This window comes from Diabrotica virgifera, chromosome 5 (assembly GCF_917563875.1).
Source record: "Diabrotica virgifera virgifera chromosome 5, PGI_DIABVI_V3a".
Taxonomy (NCBI): Eukaryota; Metazoa; Arthropoda; class Insecta; order Coleoptera; family Chrysomelidae; genus Diabrotica; species Diabrotica virgifera.
In genome coordinates, this window is record NC_065447.1 from 13599228 (window position 1) to 13622798 (window position 23571).

Below are 23571 nucleotides of genomic sequence, written 5' to 3' on the forward strand. Positions count from 1 at the left end.
ATTTTACTAAAAGATTAAAAATTTTGAACTATAAAAAAAATCTCAAACTTGTATTGAAAATTATATGACTTTTATCGTTCAATTAAAGCAGAAACTTCAATTAATTATTATGGAGAAAAAATATCCAATACAAAGAAAGAAAGAAAATATAATACTAACCTCGTATAGTTTTTGGAAGCTCCAAAGGAATCACGACCTTCCTCCGCAGATACTGTGTCTTCTCCAGGAACCTTCCCTTATGCCTATGTTTCAACAGTTCCAAGGACAAAATTTCAGTCTCTGTAGTGATCTGGTGTTTTCCATCAACATTCTGTGGCTTCACTTGCATGTCATCCCACCTTAAGCAAGCCCACAGTATCTTCAACTGAAGAGCAGCACAGGCTAGGGATCTCAAATTGACTGTTCTAAAGACCCAGCATGTTTTGAATAGTGGTCTAGAGCAGGGATATGGCCAAACACTATGATTTGCTTTTGCCAAAGCATGGAAACCTGGGATATATATCCTTCCAGCATTTCTTCCTAGTTTTCTAGTATCATGAGGTGGTAGTACTAATAATGAAGAACAACTTTTTAATGTTTTAAAGGAGGAACAGGTTGGATATTTCACTATCTGTTTGGCTTTGCGTTTATTATCCATAGATGGTACTTTCTTTAATACTACCTTCCCTTCAGTACTTTGGGTTGAATATATTCTTTCAGTTCCATCTTCTGCACGCTCTGCTTTGATTGTTTTTTCTTCTCTTTTAGTGCCTAGCTTAAAAGCACAAAATCTTCTGTTTTGTTGGGCACTGTATGCAGTACTCCTGCTATTGAAAGTTTGTAGCGAACTAGTTGATCCATTATTTGAAGAACTGGTTACTGTAACAACATCAGTTATGTTTTCGGAACAAGATAATCTTTTCACTCTTCCATCAACTACTGTTGTGCTTGTAGTAACTGTGGATGTTGTAGTTACAGTATGTGTCATAGTTTTAGAAGGGTTTGCTCCTAAAATCATTTCTTTTACTGCCTCAGGAGATATTTTGTTCAAATCCATCTCTTGTGGTTCAGATTTTACTTCAAGTTTAGGTTCTTTGACAGGTACATAAATGTCAGTCTGGTCTTCTAATTTAGCAGCTGTGTCTAAAGCAGTAACCAATCCTTTGCAGATATTTTCTCTTGTTAAGGGAAGAGTTTCTTTGTTTTCTTTAGGTAACAAACTCAACTGAGGTGCCTTTAGGGTTTGTTCTAAAATTGATGGCTTTTTAATGACACTGGCAGGTGCTTGTATTGTGATCAGCTTATTTGGAGAATTTGTTGCTAGATTTGCTTTTCTCAGTAAACTTAAGAGATCTTTTCTCACTCTTACTCTCTGCATACAAAGAGGTGAATAACAGGTTGTTTCTATACTGTTACCTGCCCCAGAATTACATCCTTTAACGTAACATTGAAAATCTTTCGCTAACCTAGCAATAGAGGTATACTGTGTTCTTAAAAGGTTAATACGTTTTGCTATAGAATTCAGTACATCTCTGTTTGGGGCTGGAGTTTGTTGACTGTTACTTGGTAAAACAACTTTCCCTGTCATCATATTATTTAGTTGTTTGTCAATACCTTCACTGACAGGCTCTTCTTCTGTTTCAACATCAACATCTTCCTCTTTTTTGACTCCATCTGATTTGGATGTTGAAATTTTCTGTTCTTCCATAGTTTTCAGTTGGATTCTTCTTGCCAATAAATTATCTAATTTGGATTTTTTGGCAACTTTTGGGTACAATATTCGACCAGCTGCAGTTAGAGCTTTACTGACATTAATTTGTTCACATTTTGTAACAGGAGGGACAATCTCCATGTTTTTCAGGGAATTTGGAACATCTGCATCATTTAAATTACCAGACTTGAGAAATTTGTATGCTGCTGGATCTAGTGACATTACCTTAGTTCCATTGGTATCTTTTATATGCACCATTATTTTCTGAGGAGAAGCTAAGCCTAGTTGTCTACAATCAACATGTTGAAAGTTTCTAGGTGTCCTAATCCACAACCAACCCCATCTTCCATGAATTCTGTACTCTTCACCTTTCTGTTTCCATAACTGGTGCTTAAAACTCATTGTATATTTCACATAACCACTGATGATCATTCTATTCCTCTCCTCCTCTTCTTCCCTTTCCTTCTTTTCCCTTTTCTCTATCTTCTTTCGCTCCTCCCTTTCTGTCGCTGTAATTCTAGCTAACTTAATATGTCCTAGATGGTCATGCCATACATTAGCAAAGACAACAGGTTTAATACAAGCTTGCAGTACAACAAGAACTCTAGCAAAATCCTTAGGTTGTTGGCAATTTGCGACTAGATTCAACCAGTGTTTCCTTAGCAGATGCCAGTTGGGATGCATAAAAGAAGACTGAACTTGCTGCTCAAGTTGTAAGATACTCTGTCTTAAAGTATTTGACATAAGAGTTTTGGAACCACTACATGCTCCTATCCATTTGAACTCTGAAGCAGGAGTCAGTGAAAATTTATGAGAGAGATGTCTTTTCTTATCTCTTTCTTCATTTTTCTGGGGTTTATTTAAGGCAATTGAATTTACTGCGAATTGGTTAACATACATTTTAAATGAGTTTTCCATGCCAAGTTTAAACAAATATGTGCCATTGGCCATTTGACTAGATTTTAACCGTGTCATTCTAGACTCATCAGTATCATCTCTGTTTAAAAGGCCCAAGGTCTTCTTTCTTAAGTCGTCCAGATTAAAAGTTCTAGGTACTAAGGCACCAGTTTTAGATCTTGTAACCACTTCTTTATTTTTATTATTCTCATCTTCCTTCTCTGTTTCACTAGTATCAGTTGTACTTTCTAATGTTGATGTAGTTACAATCTCAGTATTTTCTACATCCATTGGTACTTCGGTGGTTTCAATTTCCTCCATCTTTTCTAATTCGTTTTCAACATCATGCTTTTCCAGCTGACGCCTTTCTTCCTCTAATTTTTCCTCTTTTTCTTTATTCATCCTAATAATAGCACTATTCTCAGCGTCAAGATAGGTCTTTTTGTTAGCTTTATATTGATTAGTGAGCTTTTCTGTCAACTCCATATGTTTTGTTATTTCACCACTAAGATCTTGTAGCTCCCTGTATAAAATACTCTCCATATCTTTGGCATCCAGGCTCTTCATCACTTCTTGGAACTGAAGAGGTGTTGAGTAATAATGGATTTCACCTTCTTGACTTTCACTATTATTAAAAATAAATTTAAAAATCAAAAAATGATATTCATAATATTTACATAGTTAGATTACTCAGACATGAGAGGCTGGATAAATTATTTGTTGGAAATTTCTACATAGAGTTCAAACTAAACCCCTCTTTGAGTGTGTCATTAATTTTGATATCATATACGATTTTAAGAATGTTGTGAATCATTAAATGACATTTTAGTTAAATCTGAAAGTTGTCAGAATCGTAATCAGCCAACTATGAAAAGGATATTGCTTTTGACACTTTTATTGCAATTTGGTATAAAAAACAAATTAATAGTGTATATTGTATTTATAAAAAGTTCTGTTCTTTGATTATAACGCCATCTGTCTGACACTTAGCAGACATTCGTGGCCCAAGATGATTGTTAAGTTTTTGCTTAGGGTTTCACCATGTTCCCAGAGGTTATCTTCTAATAACGGGGTTAAGCCTTCTCAATTTCAATAACTTAGAATGTAGATCGAATTATAATTACAACCATTGTTTGGTTCTGGGATTAGTTAGTAGTGATGTTGATTATAGTTACTTTCGAATAATCGTTACAAATTGTTACTTTTGTATAAAGTAATCATTTACAGTATTCGTTACTTTGATTACTTTTGTATTTGAGTACCAGTAATCATATGGAGAATTGCATTTCTCAGTATTTCGTATAAGATCTGATATAACAACGACCTTCACCGATCTATTTAATGAATAGAAATTAAATGATATGTAATCTATTATGTTAAAAATTATTAAAAACAAGGGGTGCCCGACATAATTTTGTCCAGACTAATTAATAATTAAAAATGTTTTTTTTTATAAATTCTACTAATTTTTTGGCTTGAGCAGATATTATTTTAGATTTTTGGATCATAACAATAAAATACACATAGACCAAGGCATTTAGGAAAAAAATAAATGATTTTTAGGGAAATAGTGAAACAGGAAAAAGTTTTCAATAGAAAAATGGGTGAAAATGCATAATTGCAGTATAAAATGTTACTTCCAGACTTCCATTTTGTTGTTATGGTAGATTTTTTCAATAGTTTTTATGATATCTAAGGGAAATTCTCTATTATACAGAAGATGGATTACATCTGTGTCTTTACTCTGTCAAATTCTTTCTTCAAGTCAATCAGACATAGAAATGCTGGTCTATTATACTCTAGCGATTTCTAAGTAATTTGCTTTATGACAAATATTGCATCGTTACACGATCTTCCAGTATGAAGACCCTGTTGTTCATCTGCTAAACTTATCCTCTGAAAATTATCTACCTCGACAAATCATATTTTATCGTATAGACATCTGTTTCTGGGTGCATGCTTTGTTAAATGATTTGCCTCCCTCTTTTTCAGCTACCTCTCAGCGCCCTATAATCCTATAAAACTCTTCATAGCCTTCACCCTTCATAGATACAATTTTAGTTAAATGTACTGATACCGAACACTTGTGGAATACCGGTCCAATTCAGATATCAACCGATTGTAGATACAATACTCAAATAGGTACTCGCTCTGATACAATTGGTACGAAGTAGTCAGAGTAATCAAAGTAACGATTTGCCTCTCTGTATAGTAATCGTTACTTTCGGTATTCGTAAGTAACAAGTACTTTGTAACGAATAGTTACTTTTTCAACATCACTACTAGTTAGCAAGTATATGAGTTCACTGATGATGGACCGATAGGTCCAAAAACGTTCGTTTTGAACACATTTTATACAACGTTTTGAACACATTTTATACAATCCACTGGGATTTTTTAGGATTTTATTATATTATACCTATTACATAGTTACAAGTTGTTTTACTTCGATGTTAGAGTTTATTTTACTATATGGTACACAGACAACCCAGGGAACTATCCCTTTTTAGAAAAACAGAAAAAAACCTATTTAGGTGAAATAGATTGACTAAATCCAAGATTGCTGTAAATCCAAAATTACTGTGTGGATTCTGACACCTGACTATAATTTAATAAACATCAGCCTCTCAATACAGTTTATAGTTTTTTTATTAATTAAAAACTTACACAAACAGCCTTCTGCAGAGAAAATAGTATTTTCTTCCATGTCTGTCATATCCTAAAGGCTCCTGTCTAGATAAGAGTCCCTGTTTCTCCAAACCTCTAACACAATCAACAACACCAGAGACTCTATGAGATCTGCATAGTGGACACTGCCAATCATCTAAAGGAACCGAACTCAAGGGGGGATCAGCACATCCCAAATGGTATACTGCTGGACATGTTTCACAGCACAGTAGGTCTCCAAGCTTGTGACATATTCGACAATGGTCATCATATCCAATAGAAACTGAAAAGAAAAATATCGTTAAAGAAACTACCTAAACTAGTAATTTCTAGCAGAATCGACAATTTGATCTTTTATAAGGAAATAAATTAAAATTAAACACTACTGTTTTTGAAAGCTCAAGGGGAAGAAAACAAGTAAGTACAATACAGGAAAAATCACCTAGGTGAAGATTGTTGTGATATTACCGGTTCAAACATACTGAAAAAAAAAAAGAACGATGTTCCTTTTGAATACTGTACTGCAGAAGTGAGTGAAATATTAGTTTGCCAATGTAAAACAGTATTCTCAAAAAGAATACAAAGGACGTGCTAGTTGATCAACCTAATATTATTGAACCAAATAATAATAAATTGATCTAGCAGAACAAAATACCTGGCAAATTAGTGGTAATAATAATTTACATTATCGTCATGCAGTTATAGTAAGCATTCTTATTCTTGAATCCTTTAAAGAAACCAGAAAAAGAGGACAAAGTAAATTTTCAGCCCATTTGCATAGTCATTCAAGACAAGACCAGACAGACCATATTAGATTTGTTCCAACACAACGAGAATGTCATGTAATGACCATGTTACTATAAAATAATACATTCCATGCGTTCCGTGTCTGTACCTAGATGGTGATCGTTATATGGACAGTTTCTTGTTGCGTTGGAACAAGCCTATTATTGTCTATAAGGACACATAAGCTTGATGTACTGCTTATACCTAATGAAAAATGTATTTTTTGCAGTAATAAATGTAATGCAGCACTACATCCAAAATAATGTTTTTATAAAATCATACAAACTAGATAATTATGATTTTTTTCCTTTAATTGTTGTAATATTAATAATTAGAAATATGTTTTCTTATTTATAAGGACACCTTTTTGATAAATGTATTATATTTTTAGCAAAATCTCTAGCAAACTTTACTTTTGTAAGCCTAAAAATTAAATATTTCAATATTTCAAGGAAAAAAATTTTCAGCCTTATCTGGGTTAAAGAAAAGCCATGGCAACATACTTAATTCCTTTTTATAACTATAGACATAATATCTGTACCTGAAGGTAAACTACATTATGTCGACATGATGTTGTTTTGAATAAGTTATGGGATATATAAGATGTTTATAACATCATTTTAATTTTTTATAACATATTAAAATGCTCTACTGCACAATTGCTTGAAATGACATAAGTAGTGTAGTTTACCTCAGAGGTCCAGATATATAATTGAATGCTTTTCCCGTGAACAGGTTAAGTTTTCAGTAAAATAGTAATATATCTATTATTGTTTAGAAATTTGGTATGTTTTCAAAAAATATTGCATAAAATGATAATACATAACACCTTTTGAGTTTAATATTCATAAAAAATAAAAGAATATTAAGAAAAAAATTATATATTTTTATTTAATATTGTGTAATACTTGCATCCATTAAATATTTATTTGAAATTATGTAAATTACAAGCTGAAGAACTTTTAAACAGATCAATACGCCAATGAATACACTGTAATTGATGTCTATGTTAATATAATAAAAAATAACCTGTTTTATAATTCTCTTAGCCAAGCCGCACACCAAAGAAACATGAAACGAAAAACATGAATCATGAAACGAAAAATATGTTTCATGAAAAGAAAACACTGCTAAAAACATCTCAAAGTCCGCCTACTAATGAAACGAGTGTGATTCATGCTCATGACACATTTTTATTTTCGGAGAGTCTCATAAATGGCCGGATATATATTTGTTTAGCAGTGGTTTATTTCCATGAAACGTAATTTACGTTTCATGTTTCTTTGATGTGGGGCCGGGCTTATAATTTATAAGTAGTAATAAGGAATTGTATAAAATGTATAGCAAATATCGATAGTATAAAATTCAAAAATAAGTACTATAACACCTACCTTCGCTGATCAAATCCTCTCTTACATGGTTTGTAGTCAAATATTGGTCTGTTAAAAATTGAAGAACTTTTATTCTATCCTCAAGTGTTGAGAAAGGATAATCCGTAGTAGAAAGTATTTCTAATATCTTTTGATCAAAGCCTTTGTCGCTTTCTATATAAGCTCTTAAAACTTCAGGATAAGTAATATAATCAACCAGGTACAAAGATATATTTACACTATCTTTTTGGTCAAGAGGTCCAAAATGAGTCTGTTGAGAATCTTCCTCTCTTAATAAAGCTTTGAGTAACATAATATGAATTTCGGCCAAAAGACTACTCTGATCTTCGCACATTATAGCAGCACAGAAGTCTTCTAATCTAAACGGAGATAATCTTACCAGGTTTCTAAAATGTCTTAATACTTCGTATATACTAAGCACTTCCATTATTTCTTCCTTAGGTACTAATAAATCATCTGAAGACTTAGGTAAAACTAGGGGAGGTATTTCACGGTTTTGTAGCCATAGAGGAGGATCTGGCGTGGGTGCCCTATTCAAACTGTAACATTTACGAGGAGTTCCACTAACAGTACTGTAACCACTTAATGAAAAGTCACTATCACTACCACGGTCAGGCACAGATCCTTCAGATTCACTCTCACTCAACCCCATTTCATCTTCGATATCACTTTTGTTTTCACTGGAATCATCTCCAAAATCTGAGCCATAATGGTACTCAGATTCATGATAGTCATTCGGGGCTGTATTGTAGCCCCTACGTTGATAAACAGATCCAGCATAGCCAGATTTTCGACCAGCTCTATGCCCATCTTTACCCCTAATTCTATTACTACTACGCCTACTAGACTCACTCTCGTGTGGGGAAGATGCTCTAGAAGCTGTTGGAGTACTTGACTGAGAGTCTGGACCTTTATAATTTAACAAATATTTGGGTTTCTTAAGAAGGTGTATCTGAAATTTTTTGGTTCTTTCTGCTACTTGGACCTTAGGGGGACGCCCCCTCTTTTTCATACCTCTTGTTGACATCCTTGGGGTCAACTGTCAATCTTTGAATAAAATACACGTGGTAGATTAGGAAAACAAACGACAAACAACAAATGGGAATGTCAAAATTTTACTTTATGGTCGTTGTCCGATCTTTCCGCCATAATAATCGGATAGGTCACGTGATAAACAACACAAAATACATTGTGCTTGGATGCTTGGCATTTTTCTTGCACAAACATGCTTTCTCATGTCATTTTCAGCGTTTACTGTTATTAAACAAGATGAAATTAATCACTTCTGCAAAAAATCACTCAATACTTAAATGACGCGTATAGCAAAGCGAAAAAGAACACTTTAACAACCGACGCATCGAGCGTTCCTATTGGTCGATCCCACGGCCGCCATGACAACTTGCAATTATAATGTATATATCGTTTATAAATATACACCACCACTTTCACTTTATGCCAAAATAGTTCTCACTAAAATTTTATTGCACAAATATTTTTTAGAAACCACACACGCTTCAACTTTAACCAAAAATTGATTTTCTCCCTGTGCCCAGACGTTCAGCACAAGCCTTCATAAATGACTCCCGATAAAAATTATAGATGTCGCTAACACACCTTGAAACATAATTTCAAAATTTCGTAATAAAATTGCATATAAATGTATAACATACTTATTAAAGAGTGTATAAGTAATTTTTCAAGAAAATATATGTGTATATTTTGACGTTTTCCAAATATTTTTTAAAAATTTTGCTCATTTCCGGTACTATGCCGGAAAGAGAGACAGAAAATAAACAGAATGTGCAAATCCGCATCTGCGCAGTACGTTTTAGACTCAAAATGGCCGAATGACAGAACTGGTTTGTCAATACACATTATCGACTCGTTAATATATTTTTATTAAATTATAAAACACTATAAATCCTTTTTTTGCCATTAGCTTTAATCAGAAAATTTTTAATAGAATTAATTTTGTATAATTATGTAATTAGGCTGAGTAAATATGAAGTTTTGCCTCTTTTAAGGATAACATACAATATCATCTGGACCCCTTTTTAAGAACGCCAGTGAAAAATTATTTAGCAGACGAAGACTGATTACCAAAAAAATTATATATCGAATTTCTAAAGTTAATTGTAACATTTTAGCGAAGAAACATGAATGGGCCGATAAAAATGTATCGAACACGACAAATAATTCACCACGACCAAAAGATTGACAAGCCGAAGTGTATGTATGCTTTAAAAAATATCTACTCAAAAGACTCCCAAGATATGGTCGACGAGTCCACAGATCACGTTTCCAGAACGAACGAAAAATCGACGATATTCGACCAGGTTAAACAGTTTTTAAAGGTTTTATATATTTTAATAATTTTGAGTGCATTAAGCTTTTTGTTGAGTATATTTTTGAATGTAAGGAATGCCCGACTTACCTTAAAATCCACAAAATCACCTGGCATGATACCACACTTATCAATTTTTGCGAACAACTGTCAAATAACTATTCAAAGCAAAGAAGGAACTATTACTGTTTTCCTGTTGACTTTTCTGTCCTCTGTTCATTTTTTTAGTGGCATAATTGTGTACCACCCTAATTAATAAGTGTACTATTAGAATGTGTTACAACTGAAGCACAATTTTTTATGCTATTTAAGGATATTTAATTTATTAATCATTTTCAATTCAGAATAACCATCAAATTCCTGGCATGGCAGATTTAGAAGCTAAGCAAGAAGAAGTTTTAAAACAGCTTGCAGACCTCAAGAAACAAATTCTCTCAATTAAATTGGATTTGAAAATTAATGCAAACTCAGTAGGAACAAACAAGACCTGTCCAAGTATTTCAGCAGAAAAGGTGAGTGGTATTATGTATTATTCAGGCCTTAATAGGTTCAAAATGGTATTTGTGTAGATATCTTGTATATTTCATCATTGTTAAGGCATGATTTTATCTAATTTTTAAGTCATTTTGTTACTATTTTTCTTGCCTGCAAAAACCCTGAATTAATGAAAAATTTTAATCCTTGGGGAGTCAAAGATACAAAGTTACACATTTTTGCATAGTCCACCTTGGATTGACATTGAATTTATATTCATCTATCTAAAAATATAATTACTTATCCTTTCTCACTATCTTTAATTTCTTAGCAATTCTATAAGACATTGCATCAATTTGTACTGTACATAGTAAAAATAATATATACCTGCCTAAAATATGTATAATCGTATCTAATACGTCTTTTCTGCAATTGCTGTATATTATTTTTTTGGTTTCCCCTCCTTCACTCAAGACTTACTAGCGTTCCTTTCAATCTATCAGCTACGTAACTTCTTTAAATGGTAGGAAGCAGGGTTTAACATCTTAAGCATTGGTTGCTTAAGCTACTCTGCATCTGAAAATACTTAAATAAGGGATAACTTGAATGTAATAAAAGCATTTTGGTAAAATTGTCGGTTAGGCCACTTTGCATCTCATAGAGTCATTTGGTTTTCTTGTTTTAATCTTTTCTAGATTTTTGAACCTCTCAATTTCCTCAAATCTGTATGTATTGCTATTCATTTATACTGTTAAATTCATTCCCCTTACATTTTTGGTCTTGCATTCCATATATTTTGTTTTTATATCATTAACATTAATGTATAGAAAAAGAGGAATTGTTAGCAAGAAATATTCAGGGCTCTGAAACCTTCATCAATGGACTAGCTTATCAGCAGATAAATTGTTACATGCCGCTCAAGATCGAGAACAATATTGACAAATTGTCATGGAAGTAGTGTTAGAAAATTGTCGAGAATGAAAAATCGGAGAATATTCTCGATATGGAGAATTTTCTGAGAATGAACCCCATGACGCGCTTAAGAATATGAAAAATAGGGTTGAAAGGTCTTGTTGAAGATGAAAAATAGGGTTTTAAAAATCATGATCTTATATACAAAATTATGAGATGAAACAACAGTGTTCTTTGTATATAAAAAAATACAAAAACAACAGAAAACACAAAATTCCTTTAATAAAAAAATTAAATTTTCTTCTTAACAGCAAATAATCGATGTGGTACGATAAAAGATGAGACCTCAGATTCAGAATCTATTTCTATCATTAGCTCATCCTGGTCATCTACAATCTGCATTTCAATGTACGGATGAGTTGTGGGATTTTGTGTTTCACGAGTGGCCAGCTCAGTCATGGATTGGTCTACGTCCAACAATTTTAAATTGTGAGCAATAAAAGTTATCTTACGAGCCCGTTCAGCAGTGAGCCGGTTTCTTTTAGAGGAGTGGATAAAAAAACCATAAGTACTGAAACTTCTTTCAGTCGCTCACTGGGTGAAGGCATGCTTAATATATCAACTTCTATTTTAGTTAATTTTGTTCCGAAACATGTACCTTTTCACCATATGATTAAGTCTAGTTTTTCAATTGATTTTACAACTTATGGTTTTCCAAAAAATCCCTCCTTAGACTAATAAAGTGCCAAATCTGCTATAATTTCAGCTGACTCATCACCTTAAAGTTGCTAAATTATCTACAAACTCAATTTCCCTAACTTGTTCTTCTCTGCTTAAATGAACACCATTCTAAATATTTGCACGTTAATACTTATTGCACCAAAACAATAAATATTGACACTAAAAACAACCTTGCTAGTGGTTCATGGGATTGGCAAAAACAATATACCTACATATTTTTTAAATTATAGTATGGTATAACTAGACCCAAACCCAGACATCCAAAGTGAAAGTTATCCTCCAACACCAAATTATTCTATATGGTCCACATAATGTACAGAAAAAGTCACAACATTTTGAGCGTCGTGTTTGGGGGGAGAAATCAGCAAATTCGTAGTTTTTTACGTTTTTCGTAAATATTTTTAAAACTATATGATTTAGCATAAACAACCTTCTATACAAAAATGTTCTACATTAAATTTGAAATAAAAAACGTCATAAGCATAATCTTTCTAAAATGAACGGTTTCAAAGTTACTGAGGTAGTATATTATAATTGGTCCAACAAAAGGCCTAACCTAAAAATCCAAAGTAAAAGTTTTACTCCAACACCAAATTGTTCTATATGGTCCACATATTGTTCAGTAAAAAGTTACACCATTTTGAGCATCCGGTTTGGGGGGAGATGGGGGAGAAATCGGTAAATTAGTAGTTTTTTTATGTTTTTCGTCAATATTTCTAAAACTATGCTTTAGCGTAAACAATGTTCTATACAAAAATGTTCTACATAAAATTTAAAACAAAAAAGGTTTTACACATAATTGTTATAAAATCAACAGTTCCAGAGTTACGGGGGTGAAAAGTGGAGGTTTTCGATACTTTTTATATTATTTGGGCAATTCCCTACTGATTTTCTTTAACAGGATTGTATTTTATAAATCAAATTTGCTATTTCAGTGGCCGATGGTATGTTAGTGATAAGCCCTTGAAGAAACGTCAACTTCAAACCCAAAATTATCATCAATTGCCCAAAAAATATAAAAGGTATCGAAAACCTCCACTTTTCACCCTCCGTAACTCTGGAACCGTTGATTTTATAACAATTATGTATAGGACCTTTTTGTTTTTAATTTGTATGTAGAACATTTTTGTATAGAACATTGTTTACGCTAAAGTATAGTTTTAGAAATATTGACGAAAAACTTAAAAAAAGTACTAATTTACGGACTTCTCCCCCATCTCCCCCCCCCCCCAAACCGGACGCTCAAAATGGTGTAGCATTTTACTGAACCATATGTGGACCATATAGAACAATTTGGTGTAGGAGGAAAACTTTTATTTTTAATGTCTGGGTTAGGCCTTTTTTTGGACCAATTATACTATACTACCTCCGTAACTTTGGAACCGTTCATTTTAGAAGGATTATCCATGGACCTTTTTTATTTAAAATTTAATGTAAAACATTTTTGTATAGAGGGTTATTCATGCTAAACCACACAGTTTTAGAAATATTGACGAAAAAGGTAAAAAACTATGAATTTACAGATTTCTCCCCCCTGTCCTCCCCAACATAGGCGTAACCAGGGGGGGGATTTGGGGGTTATAACCCCCCCATTGGGATGCACTTTGAGCTCTATACGCTTAACACCGTAGCCCTCAGAGACCATCCAGTAGTTGTAACCCCCCCCTTTCAGGTAGTTGTAACCCCCCCCCTTAGGATCATCCTGGTTACGCCTATGCTCCCCAAACCCGACGCTCAAAATGGTGTGACTTTTTTCTGAACATTATGTGGACCATATAGAACAATTTGGTGTAGGAGGATAACTCTTTGGATGTCTGGGTTATGCCATCTTTTGGATCAATTCTATCATACTATTATAGTAATTTGACCCGTATCTAGTTTTTATTTTTGTTTCGGTTTTTGAAAATATAGAAAATTTTGCCGAGAATATTCTCGAGAGAATTTTCTGGCCGAGAATATTCTCGTTCTCGAGAATATTCTCTTCTAACATCACTACATGGAAGCTACCCATGCCTAAAATTTGGCACAGTACTCAAAGAAGAAGATTGTATATTCCCTTTTTTAAGATTTTTACCTTGTCTCCGTTCGTATGAATGCTTATCTCAGATGTTATTTGGTCACTTCATGGACATTTGGCTGTGTATTTGGATATTATTCCTTATTATTATTCATACTCTTCAATAATATACACTAAAATGAAAAAACATTGTATTTCTTATCTCTTTTGAGAAAATTCCACTTTCTGAAAAGATATGACAGCTTAAAATAGGAAGGAATTATCAGGAAAGAAATCCAAAACTTTTATTGATACAGACCATTAAATATTTATTTATTTATTAACAGGAAACCCCAATAACAGTAAATGACTACATTTTTAAAAAATATACACTTTGGTGGCTTCTAGTCTAATCACACCCCTTTTCTGCTGAATTCATGTTCTTTTATGCTATCAAACTATCTTTATCTTGGTCGTCATCTCCTTCTTTCTAGGTCTGGATTCTGCGTATGAAAAAAAAGTTGATTAATAGTAAGCTGAAAATTTGTTAATAGCTTAAGGGTGTCTAGTCGGGCGAACTTTGATATAAGGGAACACTGAAACAGGGGAAGTATTAATTGTGGAACAGGTTAAAAATTTGGAACGGTCAGACCACGAAAACGGCACATGTATTTTGTCCGACAGAACAGACTTAAACTCTCTGAACAGAGATTAGACTCTCATGCAAAAATCAGATTGCTATTTATCACCAAATGGGCGTTTTAATGAGTGGAACATGTAGAATATGTCAAATGACAGGAATTATGACAGGTAATAAATTGCAGTCTGATTTTTGCATGAGAGTTTAATCTCTGTTCGGAGAGTTTAAGTCTATTCTGTTGGACCAAATAAATCTGCCGTTTTTGTGGTCTGACCGTTCCAAATTTTTAACCTGTTCCACAATTAAAACTAAAACTACCCCTGTTCCAGTGTTCCCATATATTAAAGTTTATCCGACTAGACACCCTTAAGCTATTAACAAATTTTCAGCTTGCTATTAATCAACTTTTTTTTCATACGCGGGATCCAGACCTATTCACGATTGGGCCGTTTTAAGACCATCTTTGGTATCCTCTCATTATCCATTCTCATCGCATGTTGCATGTCCCATCCATCTAGCTCTTTGCAGCCTTATAAAATGGCTTGTGCTAGGTCCCTTATACAGTTCTTGTTTCTTATTTATTTGTCTTACCCAACTTTGCACCTTGTTTTTGCCTTTATGTAGCAGCATTACCTAACTGAGCATTTTTCTTTCCCACCTTTCCAATTTTTCACTACCCTATGCCACCCTGGGTCTTATTATTGTCATATGTATTCTTACATTTCTTTTTCTCTACACATATTTGCATTTCATAAGTGATTTTAGACAATTGTTATATCGAGGGGTTCGAGCGAAAACCCGATAACTAAAAATAACATTGTTTCGAGATAACCGAGATTAAAGATTTTAGGAAGTTTGAAGAAGTTTTCAAATCATCATAGAAAGTTTAATGACGATTTGATTGAACTTCCTATGACGATTTGAAATCTTCTTCAAACTTCCTAAAATCTTTAATCGCGATTATTTCGAAATAATGTTATTTTTAGTTATCGGGTTTTCGCTCGAACTTCTCGATATGTTGCCAATTTGGTTTTCAGCATTAATTCTTTATATCCTCTCTCTTTAATATATCTCTATAGTAACTTCCATATAAGTAAAATGGCCCACTTTAATTTACTTATATTCTCTTGCTTTGTTAGATGTGAAAGTGAACTGACCATCCTCCTTTTAATCTGTATTTCTAAGTTTCATGTAGTGTTTCAAGACTAATGTTGACTTGTAGGTGTAGGTCAAAATATCTAGGTACTTTTCTGATTTTCTTTTTTTTTAATGATATCTCTGAATTATTTTCATTCGTCTTACGAGATCATTAGCAAAAGACAGTTTTACTCTGCTTCTGTAGTTCTTTCCAGTACCAAAAGCACTGTGGATAAAGGGTCTCCTTGTTTAAGACACTTGCAATTCATTCCAAGAGAAACCTCTCCATGATACATGATTTCAGTGTTATTGAGTGTCATTCTGATTAACCATTTCATAGGTATGCCTAGAGAGCTCAGTAGTTTCTACATTTTATTCCTTTTGATCCTCTTGCTTAAATTAAAATTTATGAAGAACGTAATGGAGGATTACGTGTGCTCATAGCAGGTGGCCTGAATTTCTTTTAGTGTAAAAATCCATAATCGATATAATTATCTTGAATTCAATTAAAACCAGCTTGATATTGGCCTAACTTACTTGCTGCATATTAAAATAAGAATCAACTGTTGTTAATAAGGTTAATATTTTGATATTTTTTAAATTACGTTGAGCACAGGTAAAAATCTTAAATTCACAACATTTTTAGCGGAAGATACTGTTATAGGGATCATCCATAAAGTATGTCATAAAAAATTTGTACTTTTTAAAATACTCGCTCTCCTTCTTTGTAAAGAAACATATTCTTCGAAGAAGAATATGAGGAAACATACAGAGTCTATAAGGAACATACATACATACATACATAAAAACATTCATTTTTATTTATATAGATTATTGTATAATAAATATAAAAATATTTTAGCTGAATGCTCTTCCTGATCTTGTTGTGAATGCAAGTCCAACAAATCCGCCATATTCATTACTGATAATTCAAAAGCTACTACATGACATTGTCGAATTGAAGGTTACATCCCATATACACTCCTCAGTTCCAACATTGAATGAAAATGCCAAACAGCTGGGTGACTCATTGGCAAGTTACGTACCGAAACGTGGTGTACCAAGTGTTAACATTAAATTGATATGGAAAAATGGTAAGTATTGTTAAAATATTAGTTATAGTGACACCTTTTACAGCATTGGCTGAGTCTTCCTATTATTGTACTCAACACTGCACTGTCTAGTACATTTGAACCTCTGTAATACTCACAAACCATACATACTCTAGACCAGCGGTTTTCAATGTTTTTGAGTCATGTCATGTACCACAAAATTTTTTTAAAATTATTGTTGGTACCACCTAACTGAAATACCTATCGATGTAGGTAATCTAACTACGAATGTGCTGGATTTTTGCTGTGTTTTTGTATTTTGTGTACCACCCCAAATAATGAGATGTACATACCACCAGTGGTACATGTAACACAGATTGGGAACCCCTGCTCTAGACGTTTCACGACCATGTTAATCTTTCGGATCGAATTAACGCCATCTCTTGATTGGAATGGGAATTAAATTGACAAATTTTAGTTATGTGGGAATTTCAAATTATAAATTTTGCGGGATTTTTGATTAAATTTCGCAGGAAATTAAAACAACAGAAAGACAATTCAATGTTTTATTCAGTAATTATACTATGAGTATAAATGCCTTAAAAGTTCCATCTACATAAAAAATACCTACTAAAAGTATTGTCTAAAAGTTCTGTTAGTAGGTAGTGTTGTAATCGGGGCTGAAATACCAATATAACCAAAAATCATAGTTTTACGGTTTTACTGAAAACTTCAAATATTCCAATTTGTTTTCAAAATGCTAAACTGCCATGTGTCACGTGAAAGCACTGATGTGTAATATTGAGTTGAATGAAAATTTTTGAAAGAATCTTGTAGGATAATTGTTTAGATAAATACCTTATAATCTTTTACAAACATCCAAAAATTTATAGGCCCGAAATGTTGATGACACACTTGTCTATTGGAATAAACTGTTTCAGGATCTATTATATTGTTTTTTTTTAAATGTGGAGAAACACAACACAGGATGATCAATGTAAACTAAAAATTCTACTCATAAAAACGGAGAGGAGGTTAATACAATTGATTAAAATTGTGATTAAATCTCATTAAAACGTAACACCACTATAATAAAATAATTAAGCCACAAACTGTAAAATAAAAAGTAAATAACAAATTAATTTAATTGTCAACTGTCAGTTGTTAAATATGACAGAATTGACTGACAGCGACATCTCTGGATTGGAATGGTAACTAATTTGCTGTCTTGACCTTGACAATTTACGTGAAACGTCTATGAGTATGTATGATTTGTGGTAATACTGTCAAACAAGAAATTGTTAAATGTGCAAATTTAAACAGTCGTTAAGTTTTCTGAAATTTTTCAATTTTATGTGTAATTTTCTTAAATTTCCTTTCCGTAAGAATCTTCTACATACGAGGGTGGATTGATATAAAACTAGCCTTTAATAGAGAAAACAATTTTTTTGGGATTAAATTGATTTATTTCTCAACATGTCCCCTTTTAGCTCGAAACACTTACGCATTTTTTAAGACGATGTTCCGCATTTTTTGTCCCATCCTAATAGTACTTTTGCTCGAGCTCTTCAAAATAGGCCGAAGTTTCAGCGATGACTACATTGTTTGTTGCGAAACGGCGTCCTCCGAGCCATTTTTTAGGTTTGAAAACAGGAAAAAGTCGCTGGCGGCAAGATCTGGGGAATACGGTGGATGTTCAACCAATTCATAGCCCAATTCGCGTAATTTTGCCATGGCGACAGCCGATCGGTGAGCCGGTGCGTTGTATTGGTGAAAGAGCACTTTTTTATGTGCCAAATCGGGGCATTTTCAACGCAATTCGGCATCGAATCTATTCAATATAGCTGCGTATTGCCATTGATTGTTTTTTGCCTTCTTCGGCGGGCCTTCTTTGGTTTCCGGTGTGTAATAATGCACTTAAGTTTCATCAACGGTGATAAATCAGGGAAAAAAATCATTCGGATCGCGCCGTATCATCGTCAACAGCGTCCCCGAAGTGGTCACACGTTTTAGCATTTGGTCGATTGTCAGCAAACGCGGCACCCATTGCGCGGATAGTTTTTTCGTGTCCAAATGATGGTGAAGGATGTATACGCGTTCGTAGGAAATCTCTACTAACCTCTAGAGTAGAGGGCCTCTACTAACTCGCGGAGCTTGTTTCTACGACCTGCCATAATAATGTCATGGACTTTGTTGGTCATTTCCGGCGTGGTGACTTCATTTGGCCTCCCGGGACGCTTATCATCAAAAACACTCGTAAGACCACGAACAAATTCAGCTTTCCAAAATTTTACTGTTGCTAACGAAGGTGCAGCCTCATCATATACTTCGTCCAGGTCGGCTTTGATTTGCACATTTGTTTTCTCCTTTTTGTGGAGGAACTTAATCACCGAACGATACTCGATTTTTTTCCATTTTTCCGAAAACACAAAAGTTGTTTGCTGCTGACGGCTGTAAAAACCAAACTACTAGTTTTTTGCTTAAAATTTTGACAGGCGTTTTGGAAAACAAAAAAAATGTAGCATACAGTATTTCTCATGATCATCTTTCAGTGCCTCACAGTTTTTCGATTTCTTTCTAACGCATTAAATTGTATGTGACAGAAAAAAGGCACGTCGGTGATTACATTTCGTCGGTGACATTTTTATAACATTTATTCTAGTTATTCTAGTTGTCGATAGATGGCGCCATAATAAAAAAATAATTTTTTTAATTAGATAATAATATTACAAATATAATCTGTATAATTTATAAGACTATACAAATCAAAGAAAATACCATTTTATAAATGCAAGAAACACATTTGATTTGTTTTTATTCCAAATTGAAAATAAAATGTGACAACTGTCAGATTTAACTAAAATGTCATGTTATAATAAATGTCATAAATGTGTATTATCACGGACTTACCCTTTTTCCTATCATTTGTTACGCACTGAAAAATGATCATGAAAAGGACAATACATTTTTTTTTGTGCCGTGTGTGCAACACGGCTTGGACTCATCAACGGTGTGGTCTTGGTTGGTTCTTCCTTACTTCGTAAACTGGTCCTGGACGGCTGTCAAGAAGATGCTTCCCTCTGTAGATCTTGGGCGTGGTCCCCTCAAATCCATTGGGACAGTGTGTCAAGGCTTTTCTACAGCAAATGGTCATATTCTTCCTGCTGGCTGCATCTGAGACGGTTTACTCTTAAGGCATATACTTTCTGTCGATGTTCTTTTCGCAAATTGGTCTGGGATGATTGTCAAGAAGATGTTTCCGTCTGTAGATCTTGTTCGTGGTCCCCTCAAATCCATTGGGACAGTTTGCCAAGGTTTTTCTACGGCAAATGGTCACATTCTTCTTGCTGGTTTCATCTTCGACGGTTGAAGGTATTTTCTTACACGTCGTGGTTCCATCAACAGTGTCGTCTTTTTCGGTGATTCGTAAATATTGGTCTCTGATGACTGGCTAGAAGGTGCTTCCTTCTGTAGATCTTGGGCGTGATTGCCTCAACTCCATTGGGACAGTGTACCAAGGCTTTTCTACAGCAGATGGTCGCATCCTTCCTGCTCGTTGCATCGGCGACGTTTATTTTCGGATCATTCTCGGTTTGGTTCATTTTCGGTTCCTTAAGAATTTGAAAACAAAGAAACTTAATCATCTTTGAACGGGTTCTATTTATATATCCACGACGTGGACCTGTTACTGAGTCTGCGTCTTTGCCTGTTGTCAATTTGTTACGTTTACTTGTATGCTGTCTTATTTTATTGCTCGGGTGCCAATTTGTAACGGGTAGTTACAAACTGCGTAGCTTTTATTCTGCTCGGGCGCCATTTTGTAACGGGTAGCTCTTTCAGGACGACAAACTCAGTAAAACACAGGTTAAAAATAAAGTAGATATATTTAAGATAATTATATACAGTTTAAAATAAATAAAATAAAATATAATTCCATCTTCTGCAAAGAAAAAACAATAAACTTTATTACAGTCATCCGATCATAATAGCAACATTCAAATGATACGATTAAACAGCACAGTATATACAATAACAATCTCGCTACGTTAAATCAACAAAGCCATATACGGAGACACCGCATTTCACTTCAATGCGGCACGGCGACACGCAGTCACTCATTCCTCACTACTACCGCCCACTGCGATAACGGTCATGGCAAGACTTCACTTCACCACGGTGGCGTTCGCCTAGGCATAGTCCCACCTCACAAACGGTGCACCTTTGCCCATCCAGCTAGTGCTAGTTCAACACGCTAGCAACAGCTGTCTAGCCATTGCTAGTTTAACACGCTAGCAACGCCTGATTTTCTCATTCTCCTGGTCCGTTTTAAATATGCTCTCGACGCCACTACTCCTTCGATTTCTCCCAGCGATGCTATGCGCCAACACGGAAGGCTCCTACAATTGTCTCTGGTCGACCGGCCTATCGCTCGCTCTTATAATCATATCATTACAATGTCATGAATGGCAGATGTCAAAACCGAGAGCAATTCGGTATCAAGTGACACCATCTATCAAAGGCTAGTTTTATATCAATCTATCCTCGTAGTATTAGAAAATTTGTCAGCTTAATTTTGACTTTATTTTTAGTGGGCATCGACACAGAACTCATAGTATCACACGTTCCAATTTTTGGAGAAGTCAACTTATTACGGTATCTAACCAGGGTAATCAGTTCCCCACTCAGCTACAGTTCTGACTCTGATAGTGTAGAAATCGATTCGATATTAGACACTTGTTATCTTCTTCTGAGAGCTAAAACGAAAACTGAAAAGGCAGGACATATTGCCACATTAAATAAATCCTTAGGAAAATCCCAATGGTTAGCAGGTAGAAGTAGGCATAGTCTGGGGGATCTAGCCGCATACTCTGCCCTTAAACAGGTTACAAGTGGTAGTGAAATTAATGCAAATATGACGAAGTGGTATCAGCGGTGTGAAACTGTTGTATAAAATTATTTTTGTTATAAATATAAGCTTTAAAACCTATATTTTGTTTGATTTTGGATCAAATCCTGTCTGTAGTTCTTCACTACACCACTACTTTACAATGACGTTCAATAATTAGAATAAGAACAGGAATATGACAAGAGGTATAATCTCACCCAAATTATTTTATCTTGCGTTGGAAGATGCAGATTGAAACAATAAAGGATTCTGTATCAACGGAAAATCTGTGTACTAAACTCGAGACATAGAAGAATCTGAGACTCCACAAGAGGGGACGGTATTAAAGAGAGAGATTCGTTGATGCTATACTTATTTATTTATTAACGCGATAACCGCAATAGTCCAATAGGCAGCGCTGAAAAATCTCTCTGAATTTACTAAAGCTAGTTTTTTCATAGTTGATTACTGTGATTGTGTAGAGAAACATACTGCGGTCGGTCAAGCGAAACGTAGAACAGGGGTTACTGAGAGGGTATCAAAGTTGCTTTCCTAAGAAGGTAATGGCATTTATTAAGGCTGAAAATCAGTACACACATTCTAAATTGAATATAAATAAAAGTTATTATAGTCGGTCAACTGTATGACGGGACAGAGCCGGTCGGTCGGCCCCAGTGAATGTACAGGATTATTCACTATATTTTGACCCCCCTGTAAACTGCTTTATTTACAGAATTAGAAAAAAAATGTAAAATACAAGTTATTCGGTTTTTAAATTATGATTTTTGACATATATATCGTACTAGTGACGTCATCCATTTAGGCGTGATGACGTAATCGACTATTTTTTTTAAATGGGAATAGGGGTCGAGAGCTAGCTCATTTGAAAGGTTATTCAATTCCCTATTCAGTAATATAAACATTAACATGATTATACAGGGTGTCCAAAAATTTTTTTTTAAATTAAATTACCTAATTGACACAAAAAGAAGAATGTATGTAATTTATTATAATTCAAAATACATTCTACTGCTGTCAGAAAACAGAAATAAATGTTTATTGAACAAATAAACATTACTTTTCACTTAAGTTCAATGTTCAAGCTGCCACCCATCTGCCTCTTGGCAGTTTGAACATTGAATTTAAGCCAAAAAACAATGTTTATTTGTGCAATAAACTTTTATTTCTGTTTTCTAACAGCAGTAAAATGTATTTTAAATTAAATAAATTACATACCTACATTCTTCTTTTTGTATCAATTAATTTAATTGAGAATGAGCTGGCACAAGACCCCTATTCTCATTTAAGAAAAATAGTCGATTACGTCATCACGCCCAGATGGATGACGTCACTAGTATGATATATATGTCAAAAAATCATATTTTAAAAATCGAATACCTTTTATATTTTACAGGGGGGTCAAATATAGTGAATAACCCTGTACATTCAATGGGGCCGACCGACCGGCTCTGTCCCGTCATACAACTGACCGACGATAATACCTTTTATTTATATTCAATTTAGAATGTGTGTACTGATTTTAAGCCCTAGTAAATTGATTGCATTACCTTCATAGGAAAGCAACTTTGATAACCTATCAGTAACCCCTGTTCTACGTTTCGCTTGACCGACCGCAGTATGTTTCTCTACACTCTACACAATCACAGTATGTAATCAACTGTGAAAAAACTAGCTTAAGTAAATTTAGAGAGATTTTTGGCGCTGCCTCTCCGTCTACAATAACAGTAGACAGAAATAATAAACTTATGAAAGAACAACTAAATACAAGAAGAAAACAAAAGGAAAACTAACAAAAGAGGAAATCAAAATGGTATTAAAAAAGAGCAAAAATGGCAAAGCAGTAGGTCCGGACCAAATCCCAGTAGAAATCTTAAAATGCATAAGTGATGAAACCGTGAGACATTCTAGTAGACTTATTTAACACAATGTTCAAAGCAA

The 23571-nt window shown here is 34.0% G+C and overlaps 3 protein-coding genes across 8 annotated transcripts in view; 1 reads left to right on the forward strand and 2 right to left on the reverse strand.

Moving 5' to 3' along the window:
• LOC114326935 (nucleosome-remodeling factor subunit NURF301) overlaps positions 1 to 9948 on the reverse strand; it is a 102209-nt gene extending 92261 nt beyond the window's left edge. For 4 of the 5 annotated variants that reach the window (XM_028275407.2, XM_028275405.2, XM_028275406.2 and 1 more), the window contains exons 1-3: positions 7432 to 9010; positions 5255 to 5537; positions 160 to 3212 (exon numbers count right to left, since the gene is read on the reverse strand). In XM_028275407.2, coding sequence (XP_028131208.1) covers positions 160 to 3212; positions 5255 to 5537; positions 7432 to 8458 — 4363 coding nt within the window. In that variant the 5' untranslated portion in view covers positions 8459 to 9010. Of the gene's footprint in view, positions 1 to 159; positions 3213 to 5254; positions 5538 to 7431; positions 9011 to 9865 lie in introns of those variants that run through there. The other variant, XM_028275408.2, reaches the window with a different exon arrangement.
• Positions 9310 to 21714, forward strand: LOC114326936 (probable aminoacyl tRNA synthase complex-interacting multifunctional protein 2). 2 transcript variants are annotated; one of them, XM_028275409.2, is made up of 4 exons: positions 9310 to 9785; positions 10120 to 10287; positions 16538 to 16769; positions 21317 to 21714. In XM_028275409.2, exons 1-4 carry the CDS (start codon positions 9588 to 9590, stop codon positions 21676 to 21678), a joined length of 960 nt encoding a protein of 319 aa, XP_028131210.1. In that variant the 5' UTR covers positions 9310 to 9587; the 3' UTR covers positions 21679 to 21714. The 2 variants fall into 2 exon arrangements, with proteins under 2 accessions (XP_028131210.1, XP_028131211.1); XM_028275410.2 differs by having other exon boundaries at positions 9310 to 9767.
• LOC114326934 (4-aminobutyrate aminotransferase) overlaps positions 14220 to 23571 on the reverse strand; it is a 43692-nt gene continuing 34340 nt past the window's right edge. Inside the window, exon 9 of the mRNA XM_050651297.1 lies at positions 14220 to 14401. The gene's annotated coding sequence lies outside the window, so the exon portion shown is untranslated. The remainder of the gene's footprint in view (positions 14402 to 23571) is intronic.

What these genes read in the sequence shown, in the direction of transcription:
- LOC114326936 (XM_028275409.2), top strand. Translation starts at nt 9,588, where the DNA reads ATGAATGGGCCGATAAAAATGTATCGAACACGACAAATAATTCACCAC. An exon ending in AGGTTAAACAGTTTTTAAAG is followed by an intron (nt 9,786 to 10,119) that starts GTTTTATATATT and finishes TTTTCAATTCAG; the next exon opens with AATAACCATCAAATTCCTGG. An exon ending in CAAGTATTTCAGCAGAAAAG is followed by an intron (nt 10,288 to 16,537) that starts GTGAGTGGTATT and finishes AAAATATTTTAG; the next exon opens with CTGAATGCTCTTCCTGATCT.